The sequence below is a fragment of the Triplophysa rosa genome, unplaced genomic scaffold (assembly GCF_024868665.1).
Source record: "Triplophysa rosa unplaced genomic scaffold, Trosa_1v2 scaffold194_ERROPOS603063+, whole genome shotgun sequence".
Classification (NCBI taxonomy): domain Eukaryota; kingdom Metazoa; phylum Chordata; class Actinopteri; order Cypriniformes; family Nemacheilidae; genus Triplophysa; species Triplophysa rosa.
This window is the reverse complement of record NW_026634212.1, coordinates 43,508-59,094: the sequence shown is the minus strand read 5'-3', so window position 1 is coordinate 59,094 and position 15,587 is coordinate 43,508. Positions and strand designations below refer to the sequence as shown.

Below are 15,587 nucleotides of genomic sequence, written 5' to 3'. Positions count from 1 at the left end.
ATCATTTTACAGTAGTCATTTAACCATGAAGAAATCTTTGAGCTATAAAAAAGTATAAAAGTATAACTTCCGCATAGTCCTCAAATAAAAGGGGCACTTTCATTCAGCATCACTGCCTCCAGATTACTACTACCAGTGTTCAACTGCAAACTGTGGGTCTCTGTAAAAAGTGGAGGAAGATGATGTGTCCCAGGGCATCTGCAACTCAAAGCGAATCACACAGATCGTTGCACACAGACAATAGCGAGGCTGCACGCCACAGCATCAGATGGTCATTCTAACAATAGCTCTTCCTCCAAAAAGGAGGAAGAGAAAGGATATATCCTATATATGTTTTAGGTCTTGACAAACTTTTTGCACCAAATCACATGATTCATTAGGGTGGCTGCAAACTGCTGATTGCCTCCGCAAGCCAATCACGGTTAGTGACAACCTAAAAAATATTATAACACCAACCACGGCCAGCACACCCGTATCCACACTAGCTGTTACTGTCTCCTGATATAGTCTGTTATTTTTGTCACATATTATTTTTGCTTCGTTCTGCCACACACTCCTGCTCCATCCTGCAAAATGACTGATCCGTCTCGATCTGCAAGTTGGATATTCGGTTCTATCACATAACATAAGGATGAAAGGGTTAAAGCCGTCCAGTCATATGCTCAGGCATTACCTTCCTTGAATTATGACTTTCCTTTTAATAATCCATTAAGATTAATATTTTGCATTCATAGAACTCCTAATAACTGGATTACATAAACTAGACAGTTAATGTGAATTGAGGGGTTCAAATAAAATGCTTTATAGTCCACTTGAACCAATGCGAAGTTGCAATTAACTTCCATTTTATGATGTTTTTTTTTCTGAGTAAAACAAAATACAACATAAAATTCCACTGCAAACTGACCTGAATAGATCTTGAAAATTAGGTGTTTCATTTTGAAATGCAGTAGACTGAAAGTTCGAAGAGTTAACATGTATTCAGGGCTGGATTGATAATCGGGCATACCGGGCATTTCCCTGGTGGGCCGATGTACTTTTTGGGCCGATACATCTCATGCTACTTTTTTAAACTCATAAATTGATTTGCAGCGTACATCTTTCTGNCAGGTGTGGGTAATGAAACACTCAGGGAAGGATAACGAGGAAACGAGAGGAATGGGGTCAATGACAAGACACTGGAGAGAACGTACACTATTGTCAAATGGACAATAATATGTTTCTCTCCACACATAACCAAAGACTTTGTCATGACTCTGCTACAGGACCAAGAAAAACATGACTAAGGAAGCAGAGCCATGACATATTCAGGGCTGGATTGATAATCGGGCATACCAGGCATTTCCCTGGTGGGCCGATGTACTTTTTGGGCCGATACATCTCATGCTACTTTTTTAAACTCATAAATTGATTTGCAGCGTACATCTTTCTGGTGATGTATTTGTCAGATAGACCGGCCCATAAGACACTTAATCAGCAGCCCATTGGCTCTGTTTTAAATGACATTTGGCTGGCCCAATCACACAACTCTCCTTTGTGAGAACCCAGCGTCAGTTCAGCCAGACGCTGCAAAAGGTGTAAAATGTGTAAAAACTACTCAATTCTGTGTCTTTGTAATGTGTTTCAGCAATACATTTCTAACATCTATAATGTGTTTAGAAGCAATTCTCAGAATTCTCTTTACCAGGACCTTAAGGGCATGCAAAGATGGGTAGTATTTGTGATCGTACTGTATGTGGGCCAGTCTGAGCCAAAATGCCAGGGCCGATTTTTTTATCCCAATCCAGCCCTTCATGTATTGTATACGGATTAATTGTTCACCACAAAATTAGCAATGTGTACTAATGTGCAGAAGGATTTAGGATTTACAAATGTTCTCTTGCAACTGAATATACTCAACTAAGGGTTTTTTTCATAATGATAAACATCCATTAAAGTATACTTGAAAACAATCTAGATGTGATAGCGCCATAAACCAATGCATTAATCTTGTTTGTGGTAGTCTATGCAAACATCAAATAAATGAATATCTGTTTACATGTGACTGCATTATACTGACTAAGCAAAGTGTCTGTTATGGTGACATGACTTTCCATCAATCTATAACCGTTTAAACAATAGTCAGCAGAAATCGGACAGCTTTAATACAGTGCTGGAAAGGTATAATGGCACTCAAACAAATCACTTAGTTAAACTGATGTGATGTTTAACACTCAACACTGTAATCTGCTGACCATAGCAGCTTTGAGAAAAAACACAGGCCCTTACCCACACTCACACATGTGCATTGAGACAGATAGACATAGAGACATATCAGGCTTTCAGCTCATCCAATGAATCACATCACTCATTATGACTAAGTAAATTGTTATTGAAAATGCTGGGTTACTTTCAATCCATGGTTGGGTCAAAAAGGGACGAACCCAACCTGTTCAATGCTTATGTTTGACACACATTTGACAAACAACTCATCATGCTTAGGTACGTCACTTTTTGACCCAATCATTTTTAGAGTGTGAATGTGCATCAGGGTACTAACTACTTTACATTTTACTTTTAGTTGTTATTTTGGATGTTGAGCTTCAATTTTATTTTATTTTTCTTAAGTCTGTTACGTTTTTGCCATTAAGTCATTTAATATTCCAAAGTGTTGTTCAAGGCCATTTGGACCAATTTAAGACTAAACCTGTTGATTTCTTATGTTGCAGTGTTGTTCATTGAACAAGAACGTTAATAAGACGATTAAAGTTTATTTTGCAAGTTGATACCATCATAGCTATAGGCTACTTAAAGCCATAATAGCAGCTGTAATATTTTATACTGCCACCTGCTGATGTGGATGCAATGTCTTTGTGAAATACATGCTGACGCTTCAAACGCAAGCTCAGTGCTTATGTAATGTTTTGTTTCCTTTTTGGTGATGTTTGTCTCCATGCCATACTGCAAACATCCATAAAATGGACAATCTTTTGTCCAACCCCAATGAATTTCCACACACTGTTGGTGATTTGTTCTGCTTTGCGGTTGCCAGCAACAATGCACAGACAGAACTGCTGGAAGCTCTCTCACTGCAGAGGCTGTGTGTTCAGATCAAACACATGCTGGTTCATACCCATAAAATCTGCCATAAAAACTGCTAATCACTTCATGAACAAAACCTAGAAAGTACAAATCAATAATTGTGTTCCAATGTTCCAATGTCACAGAGTTTTGTGTTTCCACTACCAACCAAAGTGGCTGTATATTTTTGATAGTGTCTTCATTTTGAATAGCATATACACTGTAAAAAATGATTTGTGGCCCTAGTAAACATGGCTCAATTAAATAGGCTGATTTTCCTCAAAAAAATAAGTTTTGCACATTACTTAATTTCTTGCTATAATTGTTACTAAATTTATTGAGATTGCAGTTTGCTTAAAATAATGAGTAAACACAGCAAGTAATTTTTAGTAAAGTCGCATGAATCTGGTTATTAGTCAATTTGACTAAACATTTTAAGATTCGGTTAGATCATGTGACAGCAGCGGCCATTTTCTGAAAATCATCTCCTCAAACGATAAAGGTGAGTAAACTTAACTTGTTTTATACTAAAATGTTTCATAAAATAAATCCCACCAATAGTGTGAAGATACATGTTTCTTAGTGTTTTCATTTGAAATAAGTTTAATTGTGGTGGTGCACATTTCTTGGTGTTTTAAATAAGCTCCTAGATATCAAATGTACAGAAACGTGCTCACTTCAACTTTTGTGAGAAGAAATTTTATTTACGTTGCTTAAATGAGATTTATGGTAAACAATCACGATTGCCTACTTTTATGAAGGCATTGAAAACACGTTGATAGTTATATTCGCCGTCCAGCTCCTTGAGCTTTTTAGGTTCAATTTGACACAACGCGCCACATTAACAGACAACGTTTTTAAGTGAGTTAAAAAGAGCGCGAAGCCGTCATTGCTTTATTTCAAACCTTTCATCTGTTTATCTATACCGCGTGCGAGCATTGCGATGCATCGCGACAAACGCCTTGTTGTTAATGGTTTCTGTTATCTTTTGTCATGTCGCATCTTGAGGTGCGGACAGGGTGTGACCGTTTACCGTGAGCTAGAAGTGCGAGGCGGAGGCTGGAACAGCGGGCTCAAATCTCTATGCATCGTGTTGGTTAGAAACCTCCTTAAAACGGCACACTGTCACTTTGCAGACACATAGAGGAGAATTGTGTCGGCTAAGGCTAGTGGTTAATTTTTCTTTTATTGTAGTACTTATATAATTGTTTGTGTGTGTCATAAACGCATATTTTTATACTGAGCAGTGGAAGTGAACAAAACACAGTAGTGTTAAGTACAATCAACTTTGTTAGTGACATTACACTATGGCAATGTTGTGAAGTTCTGGTAAAGTTCCATTATGTGACTTTAATATCTTTGTTTTATATTTTAGGAAAGCCAATTCCTGAATGAATGTTAAAAAATATTGGGAGACCTAATTTTCATAGTGAGGAACTTATACAGAACTAGGTAAGAACTTATGCAGAATCCACATGATGCAGCAGACCTGTGTGTGCAACATAACAGTTCATATTGATTCTTTACATTCTTTTAATTATCAGTATGTATATGTATATATTTTATACTATTCTAAATTTATATTATACATTAATATCATATTGTTTTGTTTCAGGACAATAATGGTGAAGTTAATCAACCTTGCAGAGCACACAGTAATCACCAGAGGGGGGATCTCCAGATACTCCAGATCTCCATATTCAGCTCAACACCACACGTAACATGCAAGCTTACAAGACCACACACAAACTTTATATAAATAACATAACTCTACACGGTTATCAAATGCACATACACACTCATGCATACAACACCAGAAATATTAAAAACCACTAGCCTTAGCCATGTTGATGGTTGCTGTTGTTATAATGTTGTCAGAATGCCTGTTGTTTAGTATCGTTTATTTGTTTTTGTTGTACAATGAAATTTACATTTCTGAACTGCTGTATGTTTCATGTTTAAATTATTCAGTGAAAAATAAAGCTTTTAACATTTCACAGCTGTCCATTGTTTCTGTATTTTAGGTGTTAAGAACATAAAATTATTCATCTAAATGAGCTTACATTTTATCATGAGGGTAAACTAGACTTTTTGGTAGAAATAACATAAATGTGTTAGTAAAAACAACTTAAAATTGTGAGTCACACCAACCGAAAAAATTTAGCAAAATCCCTTGCTGGGAATAGGGTTAGGGTTACTCAAAAATTTAAGCAATGCCTACTAAAGAATTTAAGGTAATGCTGCTTAAAATTTCATGTAGAACTGGCTTAAAAAATTGGTCGCAAAAATGATGCACTATATTTTTAAGTAACTTCAGCGTAATTTTTTTTCAGTGTACTGTACTTATTTTATATTTTACAACAAAATACTGTTATATATTTTGCTTGAAAGTGTGCTTATGCTATCTTTATCTTTAAGTTTAAATACTGTATATTTTGAATAAATGGGAATTTAACTGGATGTGTACATTTCAGTAATAAGGATTAGTGAGGACAAGAATAGCAGTACACAAAAGAACACACAACACTGTAAATAATGAAAGATTGCCCTGTTTAAAGCCATTCATAAGAACAACTTTCAAATTTTCAAAAAGTTCAATGGCAACTACCTGACACAGTCCTGACAACCTCTGAGGTGTTTCTCAGGCCAACGAAGGAAAACTGGTAGAGACGCCAGGAACGGATATCCCCAACCTCCACAGAGCTACGCTTCCACTTGTATACGATCTCCTCCTTGGGATAGCCATCTGCAGAAAAAAAGCTGATGTTGGCTAGAAAAAAACTAGAACTTTATACAATGGTTAAATTAAAACATTCATCTTAGCACAATATTTAAATGTATTTATTTAGTAGATTCTTCATTTACAGTGAAGTGAAGTGTTAAAAGACTGATGCCAAAAGTGAAGTGGAAAGCTGCCCGGCTTGCAGAAAGGTTAAACATGACTGGGCTAGCTCTTACATCGAAAACAAGATGGATACAACTTGTGTGCTACACTCCAGGTATTTTGAAGATGTACAATGTGTAAGAAACAGATTATCTACAAAAAAATCTTCTCCTCCAGTGAGCTGTTTAGTGATGTAACTGGATCATTGAGTCCTGGATCAGTCTGATTTCTGTACCATACCAACAGTTTCATTAAAAATAAAAAAGGAAGATCGATTTTTGAATCAGACTGATAAGTTTTCTGGGTTCAACTCATCGACTCAATGAACCACTTCTCAAGCTAACAGCACGCTGGAAGGTAAGATGAGTAAATAATGACTTTAGTATAGACCTGTTCCACATACAAAGCTTTCATATTGCTTCTGAACACTTAGAATATAGAACATGTGGAGTACAAGCTTCTTTGAGGAAACATAGATACCGGAACGTCAGATCAGCATGCACATTAAACCCAGCAAAACAAAAAGGCAAATTTAAAATTGTGCTAATTAAAAAAAAACACTCCTATAGGTCATATTTGAAGGAAGGAACCTATATGTTTGTGTGGGTTGGAGGATAGTTTGCATTGAACCGTGAAGGTAAGAAAATGAAGACAGAATATTCAAGATTTGGTAGCCTTGTAAGCCAGTAAATGAAATCGCTGCAGTGCTTGTCTTGAATAGCAGATAAAATTCCTATCCACTCCAGTGTCCCTGGTACACATTCTTCAGGGGCTTATTGATTTGTACTCTTTCTCTCCCTAGAATCCATTGCTGTCACTCAAAGTGACTTAAGGAAGAAGTGTGGCTTCCAGGCTTCATCTTTCACAGCAGACAAACATAAACAAGGTCTCTCACTGGTTTCCCACCCACTGATAACAATCCACAAGAGGGATCTGCAAATCTCAGATAGGTGTTCCTTCAGCTGTAGGTCCTTTAATGTCCCAGGGTTTTTATCTTTTTGTTATATGAAGGTCACGTTGTCTTAGGAACTCAGCTAGATACTTTTAAAGTTCCTTTTAGTTTATAGATTATTTTACATTTTCCTGCTTTTTAAATTTAAACTTTTAAATCAAGTTATCATATCACTATTAAAATATAGCAGCTTTAAAATTATGATAAAATAAACAAATAAATGTTTTATTTCAATGTCCCTCAGTTGTGGTCCTTACATGCACTTAGTTACAGAAATCGAGGTCAAAATACTCAAGGTGAATAAAATCATTTTAGTGGTGTGTATTATTTTTAATCAAGCTCTATCAGGCTTCATCAAATATAGTCAAAGGAGTGTACCATTTTTTTTCCAAATGCCATAACAATCACCATTTTTTTTATTTTTGTAATGATTTACATCAATTTTTACATATTGTTTGAATATGAACAAAATTATTTTAGTTTTTCCCTCACAAAAATGCCAACAGTTCACTACTTTTTTATTCACTGCTGTTCTAAGAAAGACCCTTAACTCATTCCCTTCTCATCACATAGTAACGTTTGCTCGGTGTCCCATCTGCGTCGCAGCTGGCATTTTTTGACGTGCAGGGTACTCCATGTTGCTCTTGTTTTTTCGCCTTATGTTTCAGAACAAGATGCGTTTGATTCTTTGCATTTGTAAAAATAGAATTGGTTTCATTATTATTTATAATTTCAAAGATATTTTGGAGAACCTAACCCCACCGCCACCCTAAACTTAACAACTTCTCCGCTATATAAAAGATAATATGCAAATAAAAGTACAGTCTTCGGTATTAATTACATAAACTGATCAAAATACAGCAGAAAGAATCACAAACAACTTGTGTCACAGACCTTCTGAACCGAAGCTGTACGATAACTTATTACATGCAATGCATGCAGTGAATGCAAGCAGTCAGCTCTTTTTAAACATAAACCAGAACATTAGTATGGTGTTATCGATCTCAGAAACTAATACCTTTTACATTTAAAGCTAACGTAATGACACGATCAGTCACGAAACACACGAGTGCCAATGTAATTGCAAATCGAAGCAGACGTAACGCTTATTCTGGTGGCAGAAATAAGGCAAATAGTGATTGCTTTTGCTTCTGTTTCTCATATAAATCGATAGTTTGGTCTCGGTACAGTTGGAATATTAGTTGTTTTGAAACGACATTGTGATTTTTTGTATCTTGTATTTTATATGATCAATAAAAGGGTTACATTACTTGCTCATTTACCATAACCCGATACATGTCATCATTGCAAAATAATACCCCAATATACCTGTATAATTTCATAATGATGGTAAAATGTGCATGCACATCCAAACGAATAACCTCCGCATTAAAAAACGATGCCAAGGGCTGCCGAACAAACGTCAATATGTGACGAGGCTGGTGTGAGAATGTGTTGGAAAATCAGCCTCTGTTTTTTGTTTTTCCTCTAATGCGACCGTGGACACTCTCAGGAGACTGTCCCATGGCGCATCTGCTGCTTCATTGTTAGCATAATAAAGCTTTTCCCCTCTAACCTCTTCAAAGTCAAGAGAGAGAAAGAACTCTACTTTACTGGCTTACTTCTGGCACAGCTTGCTTTTGAGAGCATGCACAGACACGTCTCTCAAAGTTACACCAACTTGTCATTTTCATCTGTTCTTCATTTCAAGGCAAAATCAGAAAGGAAATGTCTTTATTAGCATCCTAAAACCATTTCTGTAATCTCGACCAGGCTGCGAGTAGAAGAAAGCACGAGGGAAATTATAGACAAAGCTATAGAGTGCAGAAGAACTGACTGAATATGTGAACTAATGGCCATGGACTTACAGCTTGAAAACTCCAGGGGACAGGAATGTTCATCCATTGGAAAGTTATTCAGTTTCAGCTGGCACTCTGCATCAATAGTCAACCTAAAGACAGAAATAACAACACTAATTATATGTTTACAAAATGAGCCAGAATGCATTTCATTAATTTACCCCACTTATAATCTATCTGAATCGCCAATACTGAAATGGAGGCAAAACATGTCATTCGGAGTTAGCATCAAATGGCAGTCGATCATTATAACGGTTTTAATTAGATGAATGTTTCCCGCTTTTATGTGGCGGGTATTCTGAGGTCAAGCAAATTATTTAATCCTAAAAACATAATAAATCAATTCAATAAGTGAGCATGACAATCAAACGGTGATCATTTGACCTCTCTTTCTCAAGACGTAAGCTCAAGTTATACTCGAGCGTAGGACCTACGCCGTAGCCTACGTACGTAGACGACGCCGTCGTGAACATGGTTTATGGTTCTGCGTTGATAGTATGCATTGTACTGCAATTACACCGCTGAAACGCTAGTTGGCTCTTTGTGTTTTCACGGGTTTGATCGAAGAAGAAAAACAGTTACTTTTAATTAAATTAATTAAACAAAAAGCTAGAAACCAGAGAAGGCGTCGAAGGAGATGGTATGTACCACCTGTGAACTAGATTAGACAGACGGAGGGCAAATTTTCTGTGCTTGTCCGGCCCCTGAGAGACATCGACAAAGAAATGCATTTCAGATATTTTCGCATGCTGCCAAACTGACCAATCACAGCGCTTGCGGTCCGCTTAGGGTCCGCGTTGAGTTGACGCGTTGTTACATTTTTGGAGAGATGCGCGTCAGGCTACGGCGTAGGGTACACACAGGGTACGCGGCTCTGCGTAGGCTATGCCGTAGGTTACGGCGTAGGTCCTACGCACGAGTATAACTTGAGCTTTAAGCCCATTGCACATTGAGTCCGAAATTTCTGCACGTTAAAAAATAAATACGACCTCACGTTGTGTCAATCACATTTACACACTGCCTCCGATATTTTCGTCCGTCATAAAAAAATTCGGACCGGGTTCGATTTTATGCGTTTTCATATCCGTATAAAGCATTTGAGTGGCCTTTTATAACAATTCAAAGACACCGTACAAACGAGAGGCAAATATGAAAAAACGCATACGAAAATTTCGGACTGTATGTGCAAAGACCTTTAATCAGTAAGTGTTTTACTCTACAACCAAGGTCTTTGTTTTGCTCTGTTACCTCAAAGTGTACAGTATACGCCCATCATTCCATATCCGAAGCATTCGATTTGGTGTGGTGATCCAATGGGCATCTGCCTTCTTGGAGTTCCGAAAGAATGTGTCAGGGATCCAGATTTTGCCGACCATGTTACTGTTGAGACGTAAAACCTTCATGGTGCTGTTGAACTTTAAACGCCTGTCATACCAGGTCTGTGCGAAGAAGATGTCAATGGTGTACTCCTAAAAAAATAATTAGAATTATTTTATAACTTTGCACAATGAATAAAAATATTGTTTTAGAACATTTTAAAACTAAAATCAAAACTGTTGAAAGTGCATACTTATCTGGCCTGTCAGAAAATAAAACGTCATACTTAGAGGTAAAAAGTAGGTCCTGTTTTGACAGGTGACTTTTAAACCTCAATAATGCATTAAATTATTGCTTGAGGTGAGAGGCTAATTTTCAATCACAGTGGTTAGACTAAAGCATAAGATTAACGTTTAGAGTAGTTTAAATAAATGGTCATTGCAAAAAATTCATGAGACCCCTTTACCCTAATGAGTAGTGTTTATAATAGCAGACTATAGCAAGCCCCCATGGCACAGGACTGGGACAACTTTGACAGTCACAGTTTAACAGACGCAACAGCTTTAAGCAAATGCTTTAATTGCATTTTTTAAATAATTGCATCAACTTATTTTCTTTTTTTAGGCATCATTAGGCAGTTCTGACATGTTTAAATGGTATCAGTTAAAATCTGTTAACCTGGTAGCTATTTGGAAGATACTGGCATATGTGAACATCAGTCATCTTTCTTATTTTTCTTCATTTTTATTATACACGAGTACTCGATCAATGTGTTCTTTTTATTTGAGAACATCTAGTAAAATCAATTTTTTTTAATATTGTCATTTTAAATTACAATTTCATTACCATACAACAATGGTAATGAGATTTTAAGCAGAAAATGCAACATTAACAAAAATTATTCATTCATATGTTAAAACTATTCCTTGTGCGAGGTAGAAAACACAATTATCTTATCATTTTTGTGTTACTGAATTACATGTTTTATATTTAAAATTATTACTGCCATGATGTTTCAATGGAAAAGAGTCAACATAAAATATCTGATGAAATCCCTGGTAATTAACCAAACAACATTCAGAAGTCTTGGAATAATTTTGAAAATGTATTCCTAACACATTTGTATTTTGCATTACTTTTCAGTGGAAATAAATAAACAATTTCATCCCCATGAAAATTAACTGATTTGTTTACACATGTCTGGTGTTATTTTAATATCAATACATGTTTCGACTACTAAACCTCTGGGATGAAAATCACCTAGAAACATTTAGAAATGAAAAAGACATGCTTGCTAAAGGATTTCTAATACTGTTTCTTACAGCCGCTCTCACCCTCTGCAAGACGGTGTTCGGCAACTCGACATTGCGTTTTGCGAGATGGGGCGTCAATGAAGCAGATCGTACCCTTAGTCCCCCTGTCACGGTCCCTGGGAGCTTGACTCAAGTTTCCCATACCATCACGGTGGCTTCGGGAAACGATCCGTCTTGGCTACGCGATCCAATTCGCCAGACGCCCGCCCCAGTTTCCAGGCATCCTCTCTACCTCAGTCAGAGGTCAGGATGCTCCCGTACTGCGGGACGAGGTCGCCACCCTTCTGGCGAAGGAAGCGATCGAGCCCGTCCCTCTAGCCGAGATGTCCAACGGGTTTTACAGCCCGTACTTCATCATCCCCAAAAAGGACAGGGGGATGCGCCCCATTCTAGATCTGCCTTGCCTAAACAGGCACTTACACAAGCTGCCATTCAGGATGCTCACGCAGAAGCGTATCCTGACGTCTATCAGATGTCAGGATTGGTTTGTGGCAATCGACCTGAAGGACAGTTACTTTCATGTCTCGATTCTCCCTCGTCATCGCCCGTTCCTAGGGTTTACTTTCGAGGGTCAGGCATATCAGTACAGAGTCCTCCCTTTCGGTCTGTCCCTGTCCCCACGAGTCTTTATGAAGATCGTGGAAGCCGCCCTCACTCCCCTCAGGGAGAGAGGTGTGCAGGTACTGAACTATCTCGACGACTGGCTTATCTTGGCACACTCGCGAGATCTGTTGTGTACACACAGGGACCTGGTGCTCCAGCATCTAGATCGACTGGGACTACAGGTCAACCGAGAAAAGAGCAGGCTCTCCCCTGTGCAGAGCATCCTCTATCTTGGTATGGAACTCAACTCTGTCTCCATGACTGACTACAGAGCGCGCCCAGTAAGCGTTGAACTGCCTGAAACATTTAAAGCAGTCAGCGGTCCCCCTGAAACAATTTCAGAGGCTCCTGGGACACATGGCATCCTCGGCGGCGGTGATACCCGTCGGGTTGATACACATGAGACCGCTCCAACACTGGCTACAGACTCGAGTTCCCTGGAGAGCGTGGCACACCGGCAGCAGGCGGATGGTAGTTACGCTTCTCTGCTGACACACCCTAACCACTTGGTCTTCCATGACCTTCCTTCGAACAGGGGTCCCCCTGGGGCTGGTTACGAGGCATGTTGTGGTGATGACGGACACCTCCCTGCAGGGCTGGGGTGCAGTGTGCAATGGGCACGCAGTGTCGGGGCTATGGACGGGCCTCCGCCTGCGCTGGCATATCAATTGCCTAGAGTTGTGGACCGTGCTAATTGCACTAAAGAGGCTGCAGCCTCTCGTGCAGGGCAAGCACGTGCTGGTCCGGTTGGACAGCACTACTGCAGTAGCGTATATCAACTGCCAGGGTGGTCAGTTAACACGACTCGCCCGACGCCTCCTCCTGTGGAGTCAGCAGGTGATCCGCTCCCTGCGAGCCACATATATCCCAGGCGACCTGAACCAGACAGCCAATGCGCTCTCGTCAGTCGACGCTTTGCGGAGAGTGGCGACTCCACCCCCGCGCAGTCCAGCTCATTTGGGTACAGTTCGGGCGGGCTTAGGTAGACTTGTTCGCCTCCCTAGAAACCACCCATTGCCTGCTTTGGTACTCCCTCTCTGAGGCTCCCCTCGGCACGGATGCCCTAGCGCACATCTGGCCGCGGGACAAGCAGAAGAATGCCTTCCCCCCAGTGAGCCTCATTGCACAGACCCTGTGCAAGGTCAGGGAAGAGGGGCATCAAGTGTTACTAGTTGCGCCACACTGGCCCAACTGGACTTGGTTCTCGGAGCTAATGCTCTTGACGACAGTTCCCCCTGGCCGATTCCCCTGACAAAGGACCTGCTTTCCCAAGGAGATCCTGAGTGGCCTACCCCCAGCTGTGGTAGAGACCATAACTCAGGCTAGGGCATCAGCCACTAGGCGACTATACGCCTATAAGTGGCTCCTCTTCTCGTCCTGGTGCTCTTCTCGAAGAGAAGACCAACGGAGTTTCTCAATCGGGACCGTGCTGTCCTTTCTACAAGAGAGACTCGAGACTAACCTCTCCCCATCCACACTGAAGGTGTATGCAGCAGCCATTGCCGCTCATCACGACTCAGTTGCTGGAAAGTCTCTAGGACAGCACGACCTGGTCATCAGGTTCCTAAGGGGCGCGAGAAGGCAAAATCCACCTCGTCCGCGCTCCATACCCTCTTGGGACCTTGATGTGGCCCTGGCGGGCCTCAGCAGGTCTCCCTTCGAGCCCCTAGGAGATGCCGCTCTTTCTCATGTCACGATGAAGACGGTTCTCCTGATGGCGCTCACCTCCATCAAGAGGGTAGGGGACCTACAAGCATTCTCCGTGTCCCCTGATTGACTAGAATTCGGGCCCAGTGATTCTCACATTATCCTGAGACCTCGGCCTGGCTACGTGCCCAAAGTTCCCACTACTCCTTTTCGGGACCAGGTGGTGAACTTACAGGCGCTCCCCACCGGGGAGGAAGATCCAACCCCGTCCGTTTTGTGTCCAGTACGCGCGCTGCTCCTCTACTTAGACCGCACGCAGAGCTTCATGAGCTCTGATCAGCTCTTTGTCTGTTTTGGGGGTCAGCAAAAGGGGAGGGCTGTCTCCAAACAGAGGTTGGCAAACTGGATTGTGGACGCTGTCACGACGGCATACCAATCCCAAGACTGCCCGTGCCCACTAGCAGTGAGAGCTCACTAAACCCGGGGTATAGCCTCCTCGTGTGCACTGGCGCGGGGCGCCTCTCTGGCAGACATATGCAGAGCTGCGGGTTGGGCTACACCCAACACCTTCGCGAGGTTCTACGTAAAACTGGCATCAGCCCGCGTCCTGCATGGCAACATGTAGGACCGGCAGCCGGTAGGGTGTACACCTATGACAGTACCTTCCCCCCCTTTTTTCTCTAAGTGGGTCAGCGTACTAATTCAGCCTCCCTTCTTTCCCCACTGGGTGAAGAACAGGCACTCCATCCATCACTAAGCAAGCACCTCATGCGGGCGGGCTGGGCAGAGCAGCCCTGCCCCTTAGGCCGGGTACCACCTGAGTTATCCACAACATAGCTCTAACCGGACCTAGTGCTACCGGACGTTGTAACCCCCCCATCGGGCGGTTCCGTCTGATGTATCCTCATGACTGGTTCCCACCTTGGCAACCCATGACGTTCCCTAGGTGGACCTCCACCTTGCCAATTTCATTGGCCTTTTCTAAAGAAGTCGGAAGCGATTGGTTCTCAAGGACGAACCCCATATGTCGGCTCGACACAACGTCTCGTTCCCTCCAGGGAACTGAGGTTACATCCGTAACCAAGACGTTACATCGTTCACATTCAGAATATTATTGTATACATACAAATGCCACAAATTTATTAAACAGAAAAGAAAAAAAAGAAATCTAAGACTTCACTGCCGATCCCAAAGTGAAAGTAAATTATTTCATCAGTTTATCTTGCTTTTTGGATATGGGTATGTTTACTTCAGGCTGTCTTAACTTCCCTGCTCTGCCACTACATAAATAAAAGAATATATATATATATATATATATACGTATTTAGCAGATTATTCAAGTTAAGTGACAAACAATCATGAGCAAATTCAGCAAAGACAATATTCTTGAGAAATGATAAAATGTTATCATATGAACGTAATGCAACATCAAACAACAAGCAAGTGAAGGAAAGAAGGGCAGTGAAGGCAGCGAGGGGAAATATTACTTACCATATTGATGGCATTGACTGGCCCAATACTGTTGACAAACATGTCTGTGTGAATTACGGTTGGTTTGACTGTAAAAAGGAGTAAAAAATAGGAATGCAGAATTAGTATTTGTATGTATATCGAATATAAGTTTCATTAACTAGGATTGTCAAGTGATCCGTAAAGGAAAAAAATCAAATCCAGTCAATGCAACAAATTAAGATAATTCATTAAAGCGTTACATATTTGTTGCAGATGAGAGCATTAAAAAGACATTATTGTATAGACAGTTTCAAAATGACAACATAAACAAACTTTACGTGGACTGCCCTTAACTTCCGTACTCATTCACAAACAATAGTTGCAGGTTGTTGATAGAAGGGATACAGCTACGGTCGGAAGTGGTGCAAAATCTCGCCATATAATTACAATAAATTACATTAGCTAATGCCTACACCTACCTCAACCCTAAACCTAACCTT

The 15,587-nt window shown here is 40.5% G+C and overlaps 1 protein-coding gene across 2 annotated transcripts in view; it reads right to left on the bottom strand.

Moving 5' to 3' along the window:
- Nucleotides 1-15,190, bottom strand: part of gabrg2 (gamma-aminobutyric acid type A receptor subunit gamma2) — a 66,445-nt gene extending 51,255 nt beyond the window's left edge. For both annotated transcript variants that reach the window (XM_057327255.1, XM_057327256.1), the window contains exons 1-4: nucleotides 15,127-15,190; nucleotides 10,004-10,224; nucleotides 8,765-8,847; nucleotides 5,669-5,806 (exon numbers count right to left, since the gene is read on the bottom strand). In XM_057327255.1, coding sequence (XP_057183238.1) covers nucleotides 5,669-5,806; nucleotides 8,765-8,847; nucleotides 10,004-10,224; nucleotides 15,127-15,168 — 484 coding nt within the window. In that variant the 5' untranslated portion in view covers nucleotides 15,169-15,190. The remainder of the gene's footprint in view (nucleotides 1-5,668; nucleotides 5,807-8,764; nucleotides 8,848-10,003; nucleotides 10,225-15,126) is intronic.
- Between the last annotated feature and the right edge of the window lie 397 nt (nucleotides 15,191-15,587).